The sequence below is a fragment of the Oncorhynchus gorbuscha genome, linkage group LG10, assembly GCF_021184085.1.
Source record: "Oncorhynchus gorbuscha isolate QuinsamMale2020 ecotype Even-year linkage group LG10, OgorEven_v1.0, whole genome shotgun sequence".
In the NCBI taxonomy this organism is placed as follows: domain Eukaryota; kingdom Metazoa; phylum Chordata; class Actinopteri; order Salmoniformes; family Salmonidae; genus Oncorhynchus; species Oncorhynchus gorbuscha.
In genome coordinates this window covers 19,445,194-19,460,385 of record NC_060182.1, presented here as the reverse complement: position 1 = coordinate 19,460,385, position 15,192 = coordinate 19,445,194, and the positions used below count along the sequence as shown (strand labels likewise).

Genomic DNA, 15,192 nt, shown 5'->3' with positions numbered 1-15,192 from the left:
CCAGAGGGGGCGGAGGGACCTCCGGAACCTCATCGTCCTGCAGGGGACCAGCTACCACCGGCCTGAGGAGAGACACATGAAACGGTTCTGGGTGAGTTTGGTGCTGACTCACCTGGGGTGCCCGAGAAGTGTTCCAGCTGGCGTCTCGACTCCCAGACGGGCCCCCCCAGCACCGATCGTCAGTGTGTCCTCTCCGACCACAGCTGGTGAAGGGGGAGCCTCCTCCTCCGGTACCCCTCTGCACGGCCCCCCCTAACTCCATAGGAATGGGAGCGGAGTGCTAGGTGGTGGAACGAACAGGACCCTCTCCGAACGCCCGCGTGCAGCCAGCAAATTGTCCAGCCGGATAGACATGTCTATGAGTTCATCAAGGGAGAGAGCGGTGTCCCGACATGCTAGCTCCCTGCAGATGTCCTCCCGGAGACCTCACCGGTAATGGTCTATCAGGGCCCTGTCGTTCCACCCAGCGGCCAAGGTCCGGTACTCCAACGCGTAATCATGTGCGCTCCTCTTCTCCTGCCTAAGGTGGAACAGTCACTTGGCCCTCTGAAGGGTGATCAAACACGGCACGAAAGCGGCGGATGAATTCTGGGTAGTGCTCCTTCGCCGAGTCTGGGCCATTCCAGACCGCGTTTGCCCACTCCAGAGCACGACCCGTCAGGCAGGAGACGAGGACACTCACCCTCTCCGCTCCCGAGGGAGTGGGCCTCACGGTCGCCAGGTACAGTTCAAGTTGGAGTAAGAACCCCTGACACCCACCGCTGCTCCATCATAATCCCTCGGGAGCGCAAGACGGAGAGCGCCGAAGCCTGAGGGGAGGGAGGAGAAGGTGGATCCAGCGCTGGAGGAACCAAAGGTGCAGAGAGGAGACCAATTGTCTCCCATTCTCTCCATCGCCGATCCTATCCGATGGAGGACGGTGGTGTGGTGGAGGACATGTTCCTCCATCGATGGGAGGGGTTTGGCAGCTGCTCCTGCTGACTCCATATTAAAGGTGAGGCATTCTGTAACGCTCGGGTGTAGTGGGGAAGAAGTCAGGTGTAGAAAGCAGAGAGTTCAGGGTAGCGCTAACTTTTAATGCACCACAACGGTCAACAGACACCAACCAAAACAAATGCCCCAAACACGACGATCACCGAGCGCCACCCGAACAGGAAGGGGAGCCATCTTCGGTAGGAGTCATGACATGCATTGTAGGTGGACCTGGTCGTAAAGGCAGTTTAAATCCAGGATGGTGGTGGGCCAGGTAGACATTAGGTTCTTGCATTCACCCGCTGTATGGTGACAGGGTGAATGTTTTTTTGTGGTAGCATGTTGGAGATGTGCGTTGGGGAAAGTGAAATAAGCTTTTTCAGTCACTCCCTTGAGTGCTGTGGCCACCCTTTCCTGCTGGGCCTTCAGGTCATTTGTGCCTGTGTGAATTATGATGTGGCTGGGGGACCCTAGTCTGCCCTCTGACAACAGCTCCAGGGCATGCCTAGTGTTTGGGCACCAGAGTTTAGCCACTTTGTGTTTGGGAAAATGTTTAACCTCTTGAATGTATTTGCCATTTGAGTCAATGAGGAGCACAATCTCTGGCTTTTGTGTGTCCTCAGTGGATGTGTGTGGGTTGTCAAGAGAGCTATCAGGGGAGCTGACAGGGGGGCTGTTAGCGGGGGGTGTCTTTTGGGTTGGTGTGTCCTGTGTTGTCTGTCCCGTTGTGGTGTTGAGGATGTGGTCCGGGTCTGAGGTGGGCTGTTCTGCTGGCTTCTCTGGGGGAGTGTCTTGCTCTCTTTCACACCTCAGCTTTCTCACCTCATTCAGTGCCAATGTGTGCCTCTTTAAGTTCTCTCACCTCAGTCCGTAGAGCAGCCAGCTCTCTGACAGCCGTCCATCTCCACCTTCTGCCCTCCGGGTCTTGTTGGGGGCGTGTTGTTGTGCTGGTCGGTTTTGTGAGTTTGTTCTGCCTGGATTGTGTGGACTAGCTCTCTGAGCTCCACCATGTCCCTCTCCAGCTCTGTGAATTTATCCCTCTCAATGATGGAGGAGCAGTGCAGTTGTTTGACCTGGGTATGTTTAGTACTGGGTGGGGTGACAATTCAATTTCAATTCAAGTGGCTTTATTGGCATGGGAAACATGTGTTAACATTGCCAAAGCAAGTGAGGTAGATAATATGCAAAAGTAAAATGAACAATCAAAATTAACAGTAAACATTACACATACAGAAGTTTCAAAACAATAAAGACATTACAAATGTCAAATTATATATATACAGTGTAACTATGTACAAATGGTTAAAGTACACAAGGGAAAATAAATAAGCATAAATATGGGTTGTATTTACAATGGTGTTTGTTCTTCACTGGCTGCCCTTTTCTTGTGGCAACAGGTCACAAATCTTGCTGCTGTGATGGCACACTGTGGAATTAGATAGTAGATATGGGAGTTTATCAGAAATTGATTTGTTTTTGTGGATCTGTGGACTATCCTCATCTGCAGGACAGTTTGAAGAGGTGTGATCAGACTCACTCAGGATGGCATGGGAAACATATGTTTACATTCCCAAAGCAAGTGAAATAGATAATAAAAAATAAGATAAAAAATAAATAGATAATAGAGCTCTCTCCCTCTCTCGCACTATGAATGTGTAATCAGGTTGGCATAGTAAAGCTTGGCTGGGTCAGTTCAGTTCAGTAGTCTGAAAAGGGTGTGCAATATTAGGTGTATGCCTTGCTTTAGTTTAGAAATAGTAAAGTGCCGCAAGAAAGAGCTTTTGGCCTGAGCTGTAAAAGGTGGTATTTGATGTAGTATATTTTTTAAACTCACAGGTGGCGCTGTGATTGAGTTCTTCGATTGAGGTGCTGCGTCACCATAGAGAAAGAAGCTTTGTGACGTCATTTAAACAACGTTTGGTCTGATTGGTAGATGTGGCTTTGTGACGCAAAACTAATGTTTAGCAGCTAAGGGGTGAAGTTATCATATTCTATGAACATTAAATTAATTATCTGAAAATGTTTTATATCTAAAGTGATTTCTTTATTTTCACTAGATCCAATCAAATTATTGGACGTTTGGTAGGTGCCAAATTGTAGCTCCTAACCCTACATTGTCTCAGTAAATTATTGTGGCTTCCGTTTTGCAACTGACGTTAGCTAGCTTTTACAACTGGACAAAAGAAAGACAAACGGTAACTGGTTGTCTCTGGACCTTGTTGTGTAGCCTTGTTTCAACGGAGGAAAGTCTACATTTAGCTTGACATTTCGGATATAGAGCCAACTTGGGCTCGTTGCTATTCAACGTCTGGCTGATGAGATAAATAGCATTGCTTCGAAAATGAAAACTGAAGTCTCAACAGCGGCCAGCTTTGTTGCCAGATTGCTGAGAGCAACTGGATACTTGTCGGAAGACCTACTGAAAGTGTTCACCCATTCCTTGGAGGAAGCTTTAGCAGGTAGAGTATGTAGCTAGCTATGTAAAAGCCATTGTTGTGTTGTTGACATTTCAGAGCCTATAGACTACTAGTTAGTTACTATTAAGCAAACTAGCTTAATTACCTCTGAGCTGGGTCTAATGCTTTGCTCTCATTGCCCTCTTACAGAGCACTACCAACACCACTGGTTCCCCCAGGCTCCATGCAAAGGCTCGGGGTACAGATGTCTCAGGATCAACCACAAAATGGACCCCTTGATTGGCCAAGCAGCTTGCACCATTGGACTCACTCGAGAACAACTCTTCTCACTCCTGCCCAGTGAACTGACGATGTGGGTCGATCCGTACGAGGTGTCCTATCGGATAGGAGAGGATGGCTCCATCTGCATCCTCTACGAGTCCACTCCACCAGTGCCAACTAATGCCAACACAACAGACATGGTCAGCTGCAAGGAAGAACTGAGATTTGGAAGGCCAAGCCCCTCCAATTCGTTCATGATGACCGTATCAAGCTAATATTTTTTTTTATGTTCAGAGCTTTCTCTGTGCACTACTGTATCAGTTCTGCCCCACATGTGGATGTTATTAAGACATTAAAAGGGATTCTTAGGGATTTTGCCAATAAGGCTCTTTTTCTACTTCCCTAGTGTCAGATTAACTCGTGGATACCATTTCTATATATCTGTGTCAGGTATGAAGGAAGTTAAAGCTAGTTTTGTAAGCCAATGGTAACTAGTGTTCGCACAATGACTGGACAATTTGTTTATGGGTATCTGTTAGCATGCTAGCAGATACCATAGACTTCCAGTCATTAGCAACTTCCTTCATACTGCATGCAGAGACATAAATGGTACCCATGAGATCATCTTACTCTGGGGAAGTAGATAAAGGGTTTCATGGCCAAAACCCCAAAGTATCCCTTTAAAGATTTGAGTATTACTGCCACACCCTGTTTGTTGTGACTCGTGAAAATGCTAAATTGTTTTCCGTTAGTTCCATGATCTGTAACTGAAGTACTGTCCTGAAGCAAAAATTGTATAGATTTATATTACAATTAGTTGTATTTGTAATAAATTCCTCAAAAGCAACTGTTCCTCTATCAACAATGGACTCGTGTTGGGCAGGATCATGTGTTCAGTAGGCATGAAAATGCATGTTCTTATTGGACATTCATTCCTCCTGTTCAGTGCCCACTGAACACAACCCAGTTGATTGTGGCGTCTGTATGTTAGAGGGTAAGGCTGCCATTGTAAGCTCAGGTGTATTCATTACGCCAATTGTTGCTAAATGTTCTGCAACAAACCATTTGCTACAAAACAAGTTTCTATTGGATAAATTCTGGTAGGTCCCTCCTTGTTTCATTCTGTTTGCAGTTGTTTGGATAGTAAACCATTTCTGTTGAAAGAAGCAATGAATACACCCCAGGTGTTGATCAGGTTGAAGATAAGTTGTTAGATGGCGGGATATTTAGGTCACTTGGAGCCTGAGCTGCAGCTGACTTAACATACTGACCCCACGTATTATCAGATTGTATTAGAGGTTCTGATCTTCCATCCCTTCACGAAAGGCAAAGGAGCAGTGACAAGCATGTTTGACCACTCCAACTTAGGGGTCAGTATCGCAGGCACTCAGTTGATTTATGAATAAAACAGATTTTGTAATGATAGAGAAGAGTGAAATGGTGGCAAGGAAATGAGCACAGGAGGAGCACAATGGACGGTGTAACCCTACACCTGCAATGAGGTTGAGAAATTGCATTTCTAGTCTGTAAAGAGCAAAAAGAATTGACTAAGACGGACAGTAATTGGTCAGGAAGAAAACCAGCACACACTCAAGGAATGAAGCTTGGGAAGTAAACTGAAGCTTCAGATTCTCATCGACAAAGCAGATGTATGATAAACAGCTGCTAGCAATTGTAGAATACTTTTTAGGGGAACATATTTGCCGTTGCATACCATCAGAGATGACTTTTTCTTTTGGTTTGGTATTTCCATCTACAGTTATTTCCATCGACTGCTCTCAATGGGAGTGAAACAATATGCTTTTGTCTAAAACAAATAATTGATCAGTAATAAGCATAATATAAAATTTTAAAAAGCATTTGTTTTGGCTGGTTTGTTGTCCCTGAAGTGAGATGATATGGACCCAAAAGGCTTGAATCTCTGCTCTTGCCAAAGTAACTTGTTTATCATTCATTTGATCTGTTACAGCAATGAACCATTTCCACATACTTACCTTTTTTCAATAAGACAGGCAGTCATAAAAGGGCAACACAGTTTCAGTGTCTAGGTACGACTTGTCCTGTGCAGCAGATTCTACAAAGACTCCCATTAAACCTCTTTTTATGTCTAAAGCAGACTTCAGTGAAAGTACACCTCTGTTTAAGTAATCAAATCATATCCACATGCTCATGGAGTCCAAGATTCTGAATAGCAAATAAATGGGGAATAAACTATGGGGGGGAAATGGTCAGTCACACCTTACACAAAAACTATAGAAGCATGTTTGTATCTACTGTATCACATATTAACATGATATGTCTCACTCTGGGAATTCACTTCTAGGACCACACATCTACTTTATAAAAATATAGCCAAAATTCTCATCACCCTTGAATATAAGTGAGATTGCTTTGCAAAAGTGCACAGAGTATGATGAATATAATAATGCTAATAATAATGGAAATTACACCATAATGTTATTGCATTAAAATGATTTTAAATATCTCACATAAACCCTGCCAATTGGAAAAATGAGGCATGGAAAAACATGAGAACAGCCAGAGGAAAACCTTGTATATATTTTCATGGAAAATGGTGCGAAATGTAGGAAAACTGTCAAGGTACTTAGGATGAGGAATGTTTTTAATTTGTATAGAAGCAAAAGAGAGATAGTTCAATTTTTTATGTGTACAGCCTAGTTTGAGCGCAACAGTTTAAACAAGCCTTACACATACTTTTAGGTTTGCATTTGTCTTAATATTGGCTGCTCCCATAGTTGGACAAGCTCTCAAGTAAAACTATTTTTCTCACATGAACCAAGTTTGAGCAACTGGATGGACACCTGCACTCTGAAAAATTATAGGAGGTTCAGACAGTAGATGCTGACTTGTAACAAACGCTTCTACACAAAACATTTCCAAATAACACCACGAGAGACCAGGGTAAACATTTTTGTAGGAGTTAAGTCAGAAAGGAAGGTGTTAGTAAGAAGAATACATTCCTTTCTTCATTGCTTGCTTTGGCATTAGATTTTATAATCACTTCATGCAAAAGAGTTCTGTCCAAAATTCCAGTAATCATATCCCACTGCTCTTTACGTTTAAGTTCTCTCTCTCTCTCTCTCTCCGCACTCTGTCCACACCAGTCAGTATTTTCCAGATAAATAGTTCTTGTTTTTAAAAGCCAGCCTTTTTCCATTAACTTTTTCCAACTTTTTTTTCCAACATACACAGCACAGGGGTTTGCCAGTCCATCCTAAAGGGACAACGGTCTTCTTTTTATTTCAAAGTGAACCTTTCCAACACAATGATTGAATGTATAGGGATGCAAGGGTCTCTGACAAGTTGCATAAAAACAATAATAAGGCAAACAAATGGGTTTTACTTGCATTTTACACTCTTGATATACACGTTTATCTTTTCATCATTTTCTCGTCCATAAACATCCATAACAATTGGCGTAATGAATACACCTGAGCTTACAATGGCAGCCTTACCCTCTTAACATACAGACGCCTCAATCAACTGGGTTGTGTTCAGTGGGCACTAAACAGGAGGAATGAATGTCCAATAAGAACATGCATTTTTCCCATTTTCGTGCCTACTGAACACAACCATGATCCTGCCCAACACGAGTCCATTGTTGATAGAGAAACCATAACATCAAGGTTTGTTACAAGAAAAATAAATACATTTATGTTTGGCTGAAAACCATTAGAGTTTAATGTTTTATTTTCAAATGTTATGAACCGGTGTGGTTTAACCTGAAATGACATGCATCCAAGGCCTACTGTCAGATTTCACAATTTTCTAAAACATGCCAATTTCCAAAAGCTGTCAAAACTGATGAGATGAGAAGGCTACTTTGACAGCAAATATTGGGTTAAGGTTTGTTTCCTAGTCTTACTTAATACTCCACCAGCAGCTTTTCTTTAAAACTGGATGGAAAATTCTCCTGCTCACTCAGATCTCAGCCCAGTACTCACAGCCCTACCCCTCTGTCCTCAGTACGGTTCTGCTCCCATCCCAGCTGTTAGACACAATGATAGACCTGAGGACTTTGTTTTTCACCATTATTCTGGTACCGTGGATGCTCTCTTCTGCAGCAAGAAATGGATACATGGAAGCAAGGAAACCTAAGGTAATCTTTTGTAAATGTTTTTGGGCAAATTCATGATTATTTGATTTTGTTTAGAGTTTATGAGAATGTGTTTTTTGAGGCAGGATCCATACCTCAAAACATTTAGCAGAATCTATAATACAACTATAAAGCTTAAAGTTTGCATATGAGAGTTGTAAAAGTCCCACACACCAGGTGCCAAACCCTATCCCTGCCTAAATGATGACTCAACATACATTAGTCTGTGAAGACTATACATTGGTGTCTGAGATTATAAATACTTGCTTAGCAGATAATCAGACCGTTAGGAAAACTCAGTTGGTGTGAAATAAAATAGCCAGCTTATGTCTTCTCTTGTGAAGTGATCTGGAGACATTTCTTCTAAACAATTCCACAGAAAGAGGTTGTGACCATCCCAGACTATGACACCACTGGAGACTCAGATACAAGCCCAGCAGCAGCTCCGAAAGATGAGGGTGGTGAGTTTATTCTCTCGAGACACACTGGAGAAAAGGCATTCACAATCACTTATTTATTAAGGCCATGTGCTAGGTCTAATGAGCTGTTTTCCCCTTTGTGAATGCATTAAACAACCACACATTACAGCAGGAATGTTACATGTAGTGCCCCGGTGACTACTATGGCACACGTTTATGTTAGGTTTCTATAAAGAATGAAGAGAGATGAATACAGGAAGGGATTACTTGGCTGATCGATAGGAAAACTTGGAAGTCATTGCTGAAGGAGAATGCATTTAAAAGGACATGGCTATGGATTTCAGAGCTGCCCACGTGCCTACTGTGTGTGTGTCTGACTGGGTCAGTATACTGTGAGGAGGTCTCCCCTGAGATGACAGCAGTTCCATCCCTGCCCAAGGAAACTGCCTATCTCTACGCACGCTACAACAAAATCACAAAAATCACCAACAAAGACTTTGCAGACATTGGTTAGTGATTAGAGTAGCTTTGGAACACCGTGGACTCAAAAATAAAATGAAAATTAAACATTAAGATGTTATTCACTTATCACTCAAACCTTTTTAGTTAACATCTAAAGTTTATGGTCTTTAACATTTTATAGCAACTTTGAGAAGAATCGATCTGACTGGGAACCTCATCTCTGAGATAGAAGACGGAGCTTTCTCAAAGCTTGCCCTCCTTGAAGAGCTCAATCTCTCAGAGAACAAGCTGGCCAAACTACCCATGTTACCTGCCAAACTCATATCCTTCAATGCCAATTACAACCAGCTTAAAACCAAGGGTATAAAGTCAACCGCTTTTAAGGTAAGCCAGAAAGTCAGTCCAAGATTCTGGAGCAAACACTATATATATATTTTTTTTACATACAGTAACATTTTACAGTCTGAGTAATGGTTGCATTGAATGTCAATAGAATTTCAACAACAATTTCTATGCCAAACATGAATCTTACCTGAAATACCCTGTAGTATGTCAACAAAACATCAAAACTCTTTTCTCAGAAACTCACCAAGATGGCGTACCTCTACCTTGGCAATAACGAGCTGGAGGCAATCCCACAACTTCCAGAGAGTCTCCACATTGTGCACCTATATGTCTGTTTACAACTTTGGCTCACACAGCAATAATGTTTAGACAAATATGTATCTTTCACCTAACAACACATTTTAGAGTATAAATGCAGGTGCTGGCAAATGGATATTGTAAAAAACGAAACAAAAAAGTTTTTACCAACCAACATCTGTCTTCTAATCTACTCCCCCTGCAGAACAATAAGATCACCACGCTATCGGATGAGACCTTCTGCCAAGGCAACAACACTCAGTACATCAGAGCCAACATGGAGGAGGTGAGACTGGATGGCAACCCTCTGATGCTGGCCAAGCATCCCAACAGCTTTGTTTGCCTCAGGGCCCTGCCCATTGGACCATACCACTGAACCAGTGGGATACAGTCTAGTGAGGACCACAATACTACAGTGAGGGGTTCCCTTGTGAAAAGGGCCAACTAATGTAATACACAAGTCAATAGACCATAGCGCAGCAGTGGCATGTAATATGAGAAGTGTGTACTGGTATGTTACGATATATAGAGCAGCGCTATGTAATATGAGAAATGTGTTTGTTTTGTAAGTTACAATTGAATGTCTCTTAGGTCATCTTACCAGCCATGATTGGTTAAATTGGTGTCCTCTTAAGTAGGACAGGAGTTCTTACACAACATAACTATATGCACAATACTCTTTTGACCATTTTTTATCAATGTTTTATATTTCCAATAACACATCTGGAAATTGCATCTGTTGCATTCATCTACTTTAAATAATAATGGCTAATAAATGTACATAAAGTAACTACAATTTGCCAACATTTGAAACTGTTTACCTATATTTTAAATGGGTATAACATGTAATTTGACGTAAATGTTTATAATATAAAATGATTAAAACGACACTGCGATGCCTCCACTGAGTAATGTAACCTTTATTAGACAAATATCACGTTGTCACATTTGGCTCTGAAAAATGTTTCATCAAGCTCAGTATCATAAAGAGTACATAAATAAACATGTTTTCATTAAATATCAGTCTTTTGAACCATCCAGAAAAGTTTGCCTCGAGTCCATTGCAATGCAAAGACCAGTGTTTGTGTCCCGATCACATCTCAAGTGTTCTACTTCCATTATAGTGGCTACTGGTTCAGTAATTCACTTGGCTACTGGTTTAGTAAGTACAATCAATCCATCCTCGATCTTCTGCTGGTATTCCCTCTCTGACTTCTTTCTTCTGTAGACATCATCTGAGGGAGAAATGGAGATGAATGAAACAGAAGAATGGTTAACTGATTCTATAATTAAAAATTGATTAAACTCTTTACAGTAGCTCAACCATTGACTTAATTGCACAATCTTAGCTTTTTGAAAAGGACCAACAGACTTGTATTGACTGTAACCTCAGCAGTAGCCCAAGTTGTCTGAATCCAATTTATACTACAGTGTCGATTTCAGAGGAACAACTGGAGCAGGGTTTGAATTAGTGACCCTTTGGTTTCAGGACAAGCACCATACAAGCCTGGGCTCTTGTGGCAGAGGTAGTACTCACATTGGGAGGCCACAGTCACACTCCCTTCTATGCATCCACACACAACGTATCTCCATTAAAAGGGCTGAGATATCAAGGACTATCCCAGTGTTGACACCACTGTAGTGAACAACCGGAATGTGGGTTAAAACAGAAACGTACAGGGCCAGTGCACTAACGTTAACCACCACCCCATGTTACAACAGTAGAAGTCTGGGCTCTTGGCAAAGCAGCAGTTCTACTGTACGTACATCCACATACAGTGATGCTTCAATCGTGTGCGCTAGTTTGACAGTACAGATAAAATCAGCCAGAGGTTTGAATACTTACAGAATGTCTCCCTTCCTATCCTCACGTTGATCATGACCCATTCCATCACACCTCCAATACAGAAGAAGACGGGCAGAAATCTGTACACTCCAAAGCGACGTTTCCCTGGCACAAGACTCAGGAAGTACTTGATATTTTGACTCTTCCTCTGAAACATCTCTTCTGTTCCTCGTGTTTTAACACTCACAGTATTTTCAATTACCTAAGTAGCAAGCAAGGTAGCATACAGACTAAGTAAATTGCAGTTAATGATCTCTTATGTTACTTTATTGCATACCATGCATGGCGACTTTGTCCTTTACCACTGTCTTTATCACGATGCTGCATAAGAGAAGATGGCGTTGCAGACGTCATATATTTAAGCGTTTTCATTGGTACACGTGACGTCACGCTCTTACCAAAGATATTCAACTACCAACAAGATATCCAACTTCCTACTCCCCGTACCAAAAAATTATCAACCACCATCAAGATAGCTTGATGTATGAGATGAGGGATTATACATGCTTATGACAAGTCTTACAATGTATTATAACCACATCAGAATACAATTATGGATTAATATCCTATATATAGTTTTTTAAATGTTCAAATAGTTTTCCTTCATCCTGAGTGTAATAGGTATTTATGTCATAAGGTGTTCACCAGGTGCAAGCAGGGTAGAATTTCCTCTTTAATTCAGCAATTATTGAGCATATCTGATACCACCTGTTCAGGTGGGTTGGTTTGCCAATGGAGACTGTGCATCCCTCAGAGGATGCAAATTACTGGCCTTTGTGTGCAGTGTACCTCAAAGAGCATATTTGGTTAAAGCAGTTGTCAACCAGACCAACAAATGTATTTTTGTCTGAGAACAATAAATCCTTGCAAGCTTTCAAAAATGTATGAATTATAATAACAGTGAAAACACAGGTCAGTGCACAAGTTAAAAAGAAGCTTGTAGTGCAATACAAAGGCAATACATCTGCGCTGATATCAAGCTTCTGCACTACCTTCATATTATTAAAGCATCCAGGTTCAAATGTGGCACAAATAATGCACACCTGGTGACTTGGCTCATTGTCTCTAATTAGATGGCACTACTTAAACAGTATTTAGCCAAATGTCAGAATATTTAATATTCTCAAAATACCTTGTTACTTATCTATGTGTTATACATCAAATTAATATATTTGATGTAGCTTTAGAACCTCTGATAAACCCAGAATATTTTTGAAGCATAATGAGCCTGTCTCTCTGGGGTACACTGGCACAGACAGGTTATCTTCCTCACATCCCCAATCTGTACCTCAGGGGTATGCTGACACAAGCAGGTTGTCTTCCTCAGATCCCTAATCTGTATTTTAGGGGTATGCTGACATAGAAAGGTTTCCTTCCTCATTTCCCAGAGGAAGATCTATAATCACCAACCTCAACACCTTAGAGAGGGATGTGCAAAAAAATGTGAAAGGGTTGATATAGCCTCCTAGTGTCGTAACTCATACGTGACAACTGCCCACCATGCGAAAATTAACAGCCTGGTCTTGTAGACTAGACGTAACATAGTAAATATAAATATAGGACACTCAAAATAATATGCTATTTTACATTTGATATGGTTACATATGGTTACTTAAAAAACACTAAAGCAGGGTGGCTGGTCGGTGTGGATGAGTAGGGGTTGTCGTGTCTTTGTCTATGCCGGATTAAGTGATATGACATGCTATTCTATAAAATAATTTCTCTGTAATTAATATTACTTGATTACGCTAATCAGATAAATAATTAACTAGAAAGTCAGAGCACCACGAAATAATGTTTATAGAGCTGTTATCTTCCAAATAAACTCTTAAAGACCTGATAATCTTTTACCTCAATAGCAGTCAATATTTAATCGTCACCTTATTTAGTCTCCTCTGAAAGTTGTAAATTCTTGGTTATCTTCATGAACCCTGGCTAACAAGTTAAATCAGCAATACAACATTTAGTTTAATTATTTATTTACTAAATACCTAAATAATCCCACAGAATTACATCTACACAGAATGGATCATACATTGATTACAAATTATGTCATAAAGGAAAACGTCCCTAGCAGACGGAACATATATGACGGCTGGTTACACAAAGAAAGGGGGTTGGGTTTGAATGAAAGAGCAGGAAGACTGAAGAACAAAATGGGTTTTGTGTCTATCAAGCCGTAGACAGGTATGCTATCGTAAATACAGTATTTTATGCATTCTAAATAACTGCCCATTTGGAAAAAGAAAACACAATAAATATTTACTCTGAGCTGCACTTCGATCGGTTGGTCGTAGATGGAAGACCGGGTTGTCCTTTGAAGAATAAAACGGCTACTTGGTAGTACAGTCATCGTGTGGTAGAATGGATACTCTGTCCGTCCTCTCCTAGCCCACGTTTAGATGGCGGAGTGGGTATCACTCCTGGAGTGAATAAGAGTTCAAAGTTCATACCAGGTTGCCATACTTTTAAGCTCGTGCAATATTCTGGCTGGTATAGTAGGTCTTTGTCCTTTCAACACGGTACAGCAAGTCCTCACGTCCTTAGAACAGGAAGTTGAATTTTCATCAAAGGGTTTATACAGTGGTGAAAGAAGGGCGTGTTTCATAGTTTACAACCAAAATCTGTTCACTTCACATGTTTCCTTCAGGCAACTTCAACACGTGTTGAAGGTAGACTTGAAAGCTGGCGAGTGTGCAGAGTTTACTCTATGACAACCAACCCTCTCCTTTATAAGCTAAAATTACATTTTGTCTTTTCACAAATAGTTAAATATTTAAATATTTAAATTGCACAACAATTCCATGTGAATCTGATAACTAGAATGTGTAGAATTTACAAGATAAAGTTTATGTCGTCCTATCATCAGTAATTATGTCTCAGACGCCAACTGATCTGACATCATATTCATTAAGTACCAACGCACATTTTCAACTGGTTGGATTACCGAAATATGGTTTAGTTTCCCACCTTTTGATATTACCAGACTCTCAATGTTAACAAAGGGATTTTCAATAGTCACATCGGTAGAGTAGAGAGAGGAAAAAGGGGAAAGGTATTTATGGGGGTCATAAACCTCCAACAGGCTAACGTCATGGCAGGGTATAACAAGAACATCTAGCAACCCAAAGGTTGCTACTACTTAGCATGTTCGCTAACCCTTAACCTTAACTCTTTTAGCTAATCTCTCTCCCTTAATCCTAACCCTTTAACCTAACTCCTAAACTTAACCCTAATTTAGCTTGCAACAGTATGCCTACACAGCTGAGCAAGTGACAAGAGGCAGAAGCGTCCAAGTATCTTAAAAGAAAACTCCACAGAAAAATATATTTTTCTATTAGTTTAATTAGCCTAGACCATTGTTGATACAGTACCAATATATTTTGCAAGTCAGCAGTAAACATTAAGATATAACTTTCAAAATACATAAATACAGCCAGTATGATGCATTTTGGCATCATAAAATGACTGACCATCTATGATATCAAAATTATAATTTCAACCATGTTGAGGCTATATAGTGTTTGTTTACATTTACTTTGTTTCCAAACATTGGAGTAAAACAAGCTTATATATTGGTTTCTGATGGGGTAAGACAGTTGAAAAAACAAGTTATGTTCTTCAAGAATCTACCTGATTGGTAGAGTGCTGCAGAGATGGTTCTCCTTCTGGAAGGTTCTTCCCAACTCCATAGAGGAACTCTGGAGCTCCGTCAGAGTGACCATCAGGTTCTTGTTCACCTGCCTGACCAAGGCCCTTCTCCTCCGATTGCTCAGGTTGGCCGAGCAGCCAGCTCTGGGAAGAATCTTTTGGGTTCAAAACATCTTCCATTTAAGAATGATGGAGGCCACTGATCTTGGGGACCTTCAATTCTGCAGAATATTTTTGGTACCCTTCTCCAGATCTGTGCCTCGACCCAATCCGGTCTTGGAGCTCATCGGACAATTCCTTCAACCTCATGTCTTGACAGTGCATGTCAGAGCAAAAACCAACTGTGGGACCTTATATAGACAGGTGTGTGCCTTTCCAAATCATGTCCAATCAATTTAATTTACC

At 41.2% G+C, this 15,192-nt stretch overlaps 3 protein-coding genes across 3 annotated transcripts; 2 read left to right on the top strand and 1 right to left on the bottom strand.

Moving 5' to 3' along the window:
* Positions 1-2,874: 2,874 nt before the first annotated feature.
* LOC124045640 (protein BTG1-like) lies at positions 2,875-5,509 on the top strand. The gene is made up of 2 exons (XM_046365089.1): positions 2,875-3,431; positions 3,579-5,509. Exons 1-2 carry the CDS (start codon positions 3,314-3,316, stop codon positions 3,923-3,925), a joined length of 465 nt encoding a protein of 154 aa, XP_046221045.1. The 5' UTR covers positions 2,875-3,313; the 3' UTR covers positions 3,926-5,509.
* A 2,060-nt stretch (positions 5,510-7,569) lies between these two features.
* ognb (osteoglycin, paralog b) lies at positions 7,570-10,335 on the top strand. Its single transcript, XM_046365088.1, has 6 exons — positions 7,570-7,770; positions 8,147-8,228; positions 8,531-8,695; positions 8,830-9,032; positions 9,230-9,322; positions 9,496-10,335. The coding sequence occupies exons 1-6, from the start codon at positions 7,672-7,674 to the stop codon at positions 9,664-9,666; spliced, it is 813 nt and encodes a 270-aa protein (XP_046221044.1). The 5' UTR covers positions 7,570-7,671; the 3' UTR covers positions 9,667-10,335.
* Positions 10,193-11,473, bottom strand: LOC124045641 (small integral membrane protein 4). The gene is made up of 2 exons (XM_046365090.1): positions 11,137-11,473; positions 10,193-10,525 (listed from the first exon to the last, which is right to left on the bottom strand). Exons 1-2 carry the CDS (start codon positions 11,291-11,293, stop codon positions 10,434-10,436), a joined length of 249 nt encoding a protein of 82 aa, XP_046221046.1. The 5' UTR covers positions 11,294-11,473; the 3' UTR covers positions 10,193-10,433.
* Positions 11,474-15,192: the final 3,719 nt, after the last annotated feature.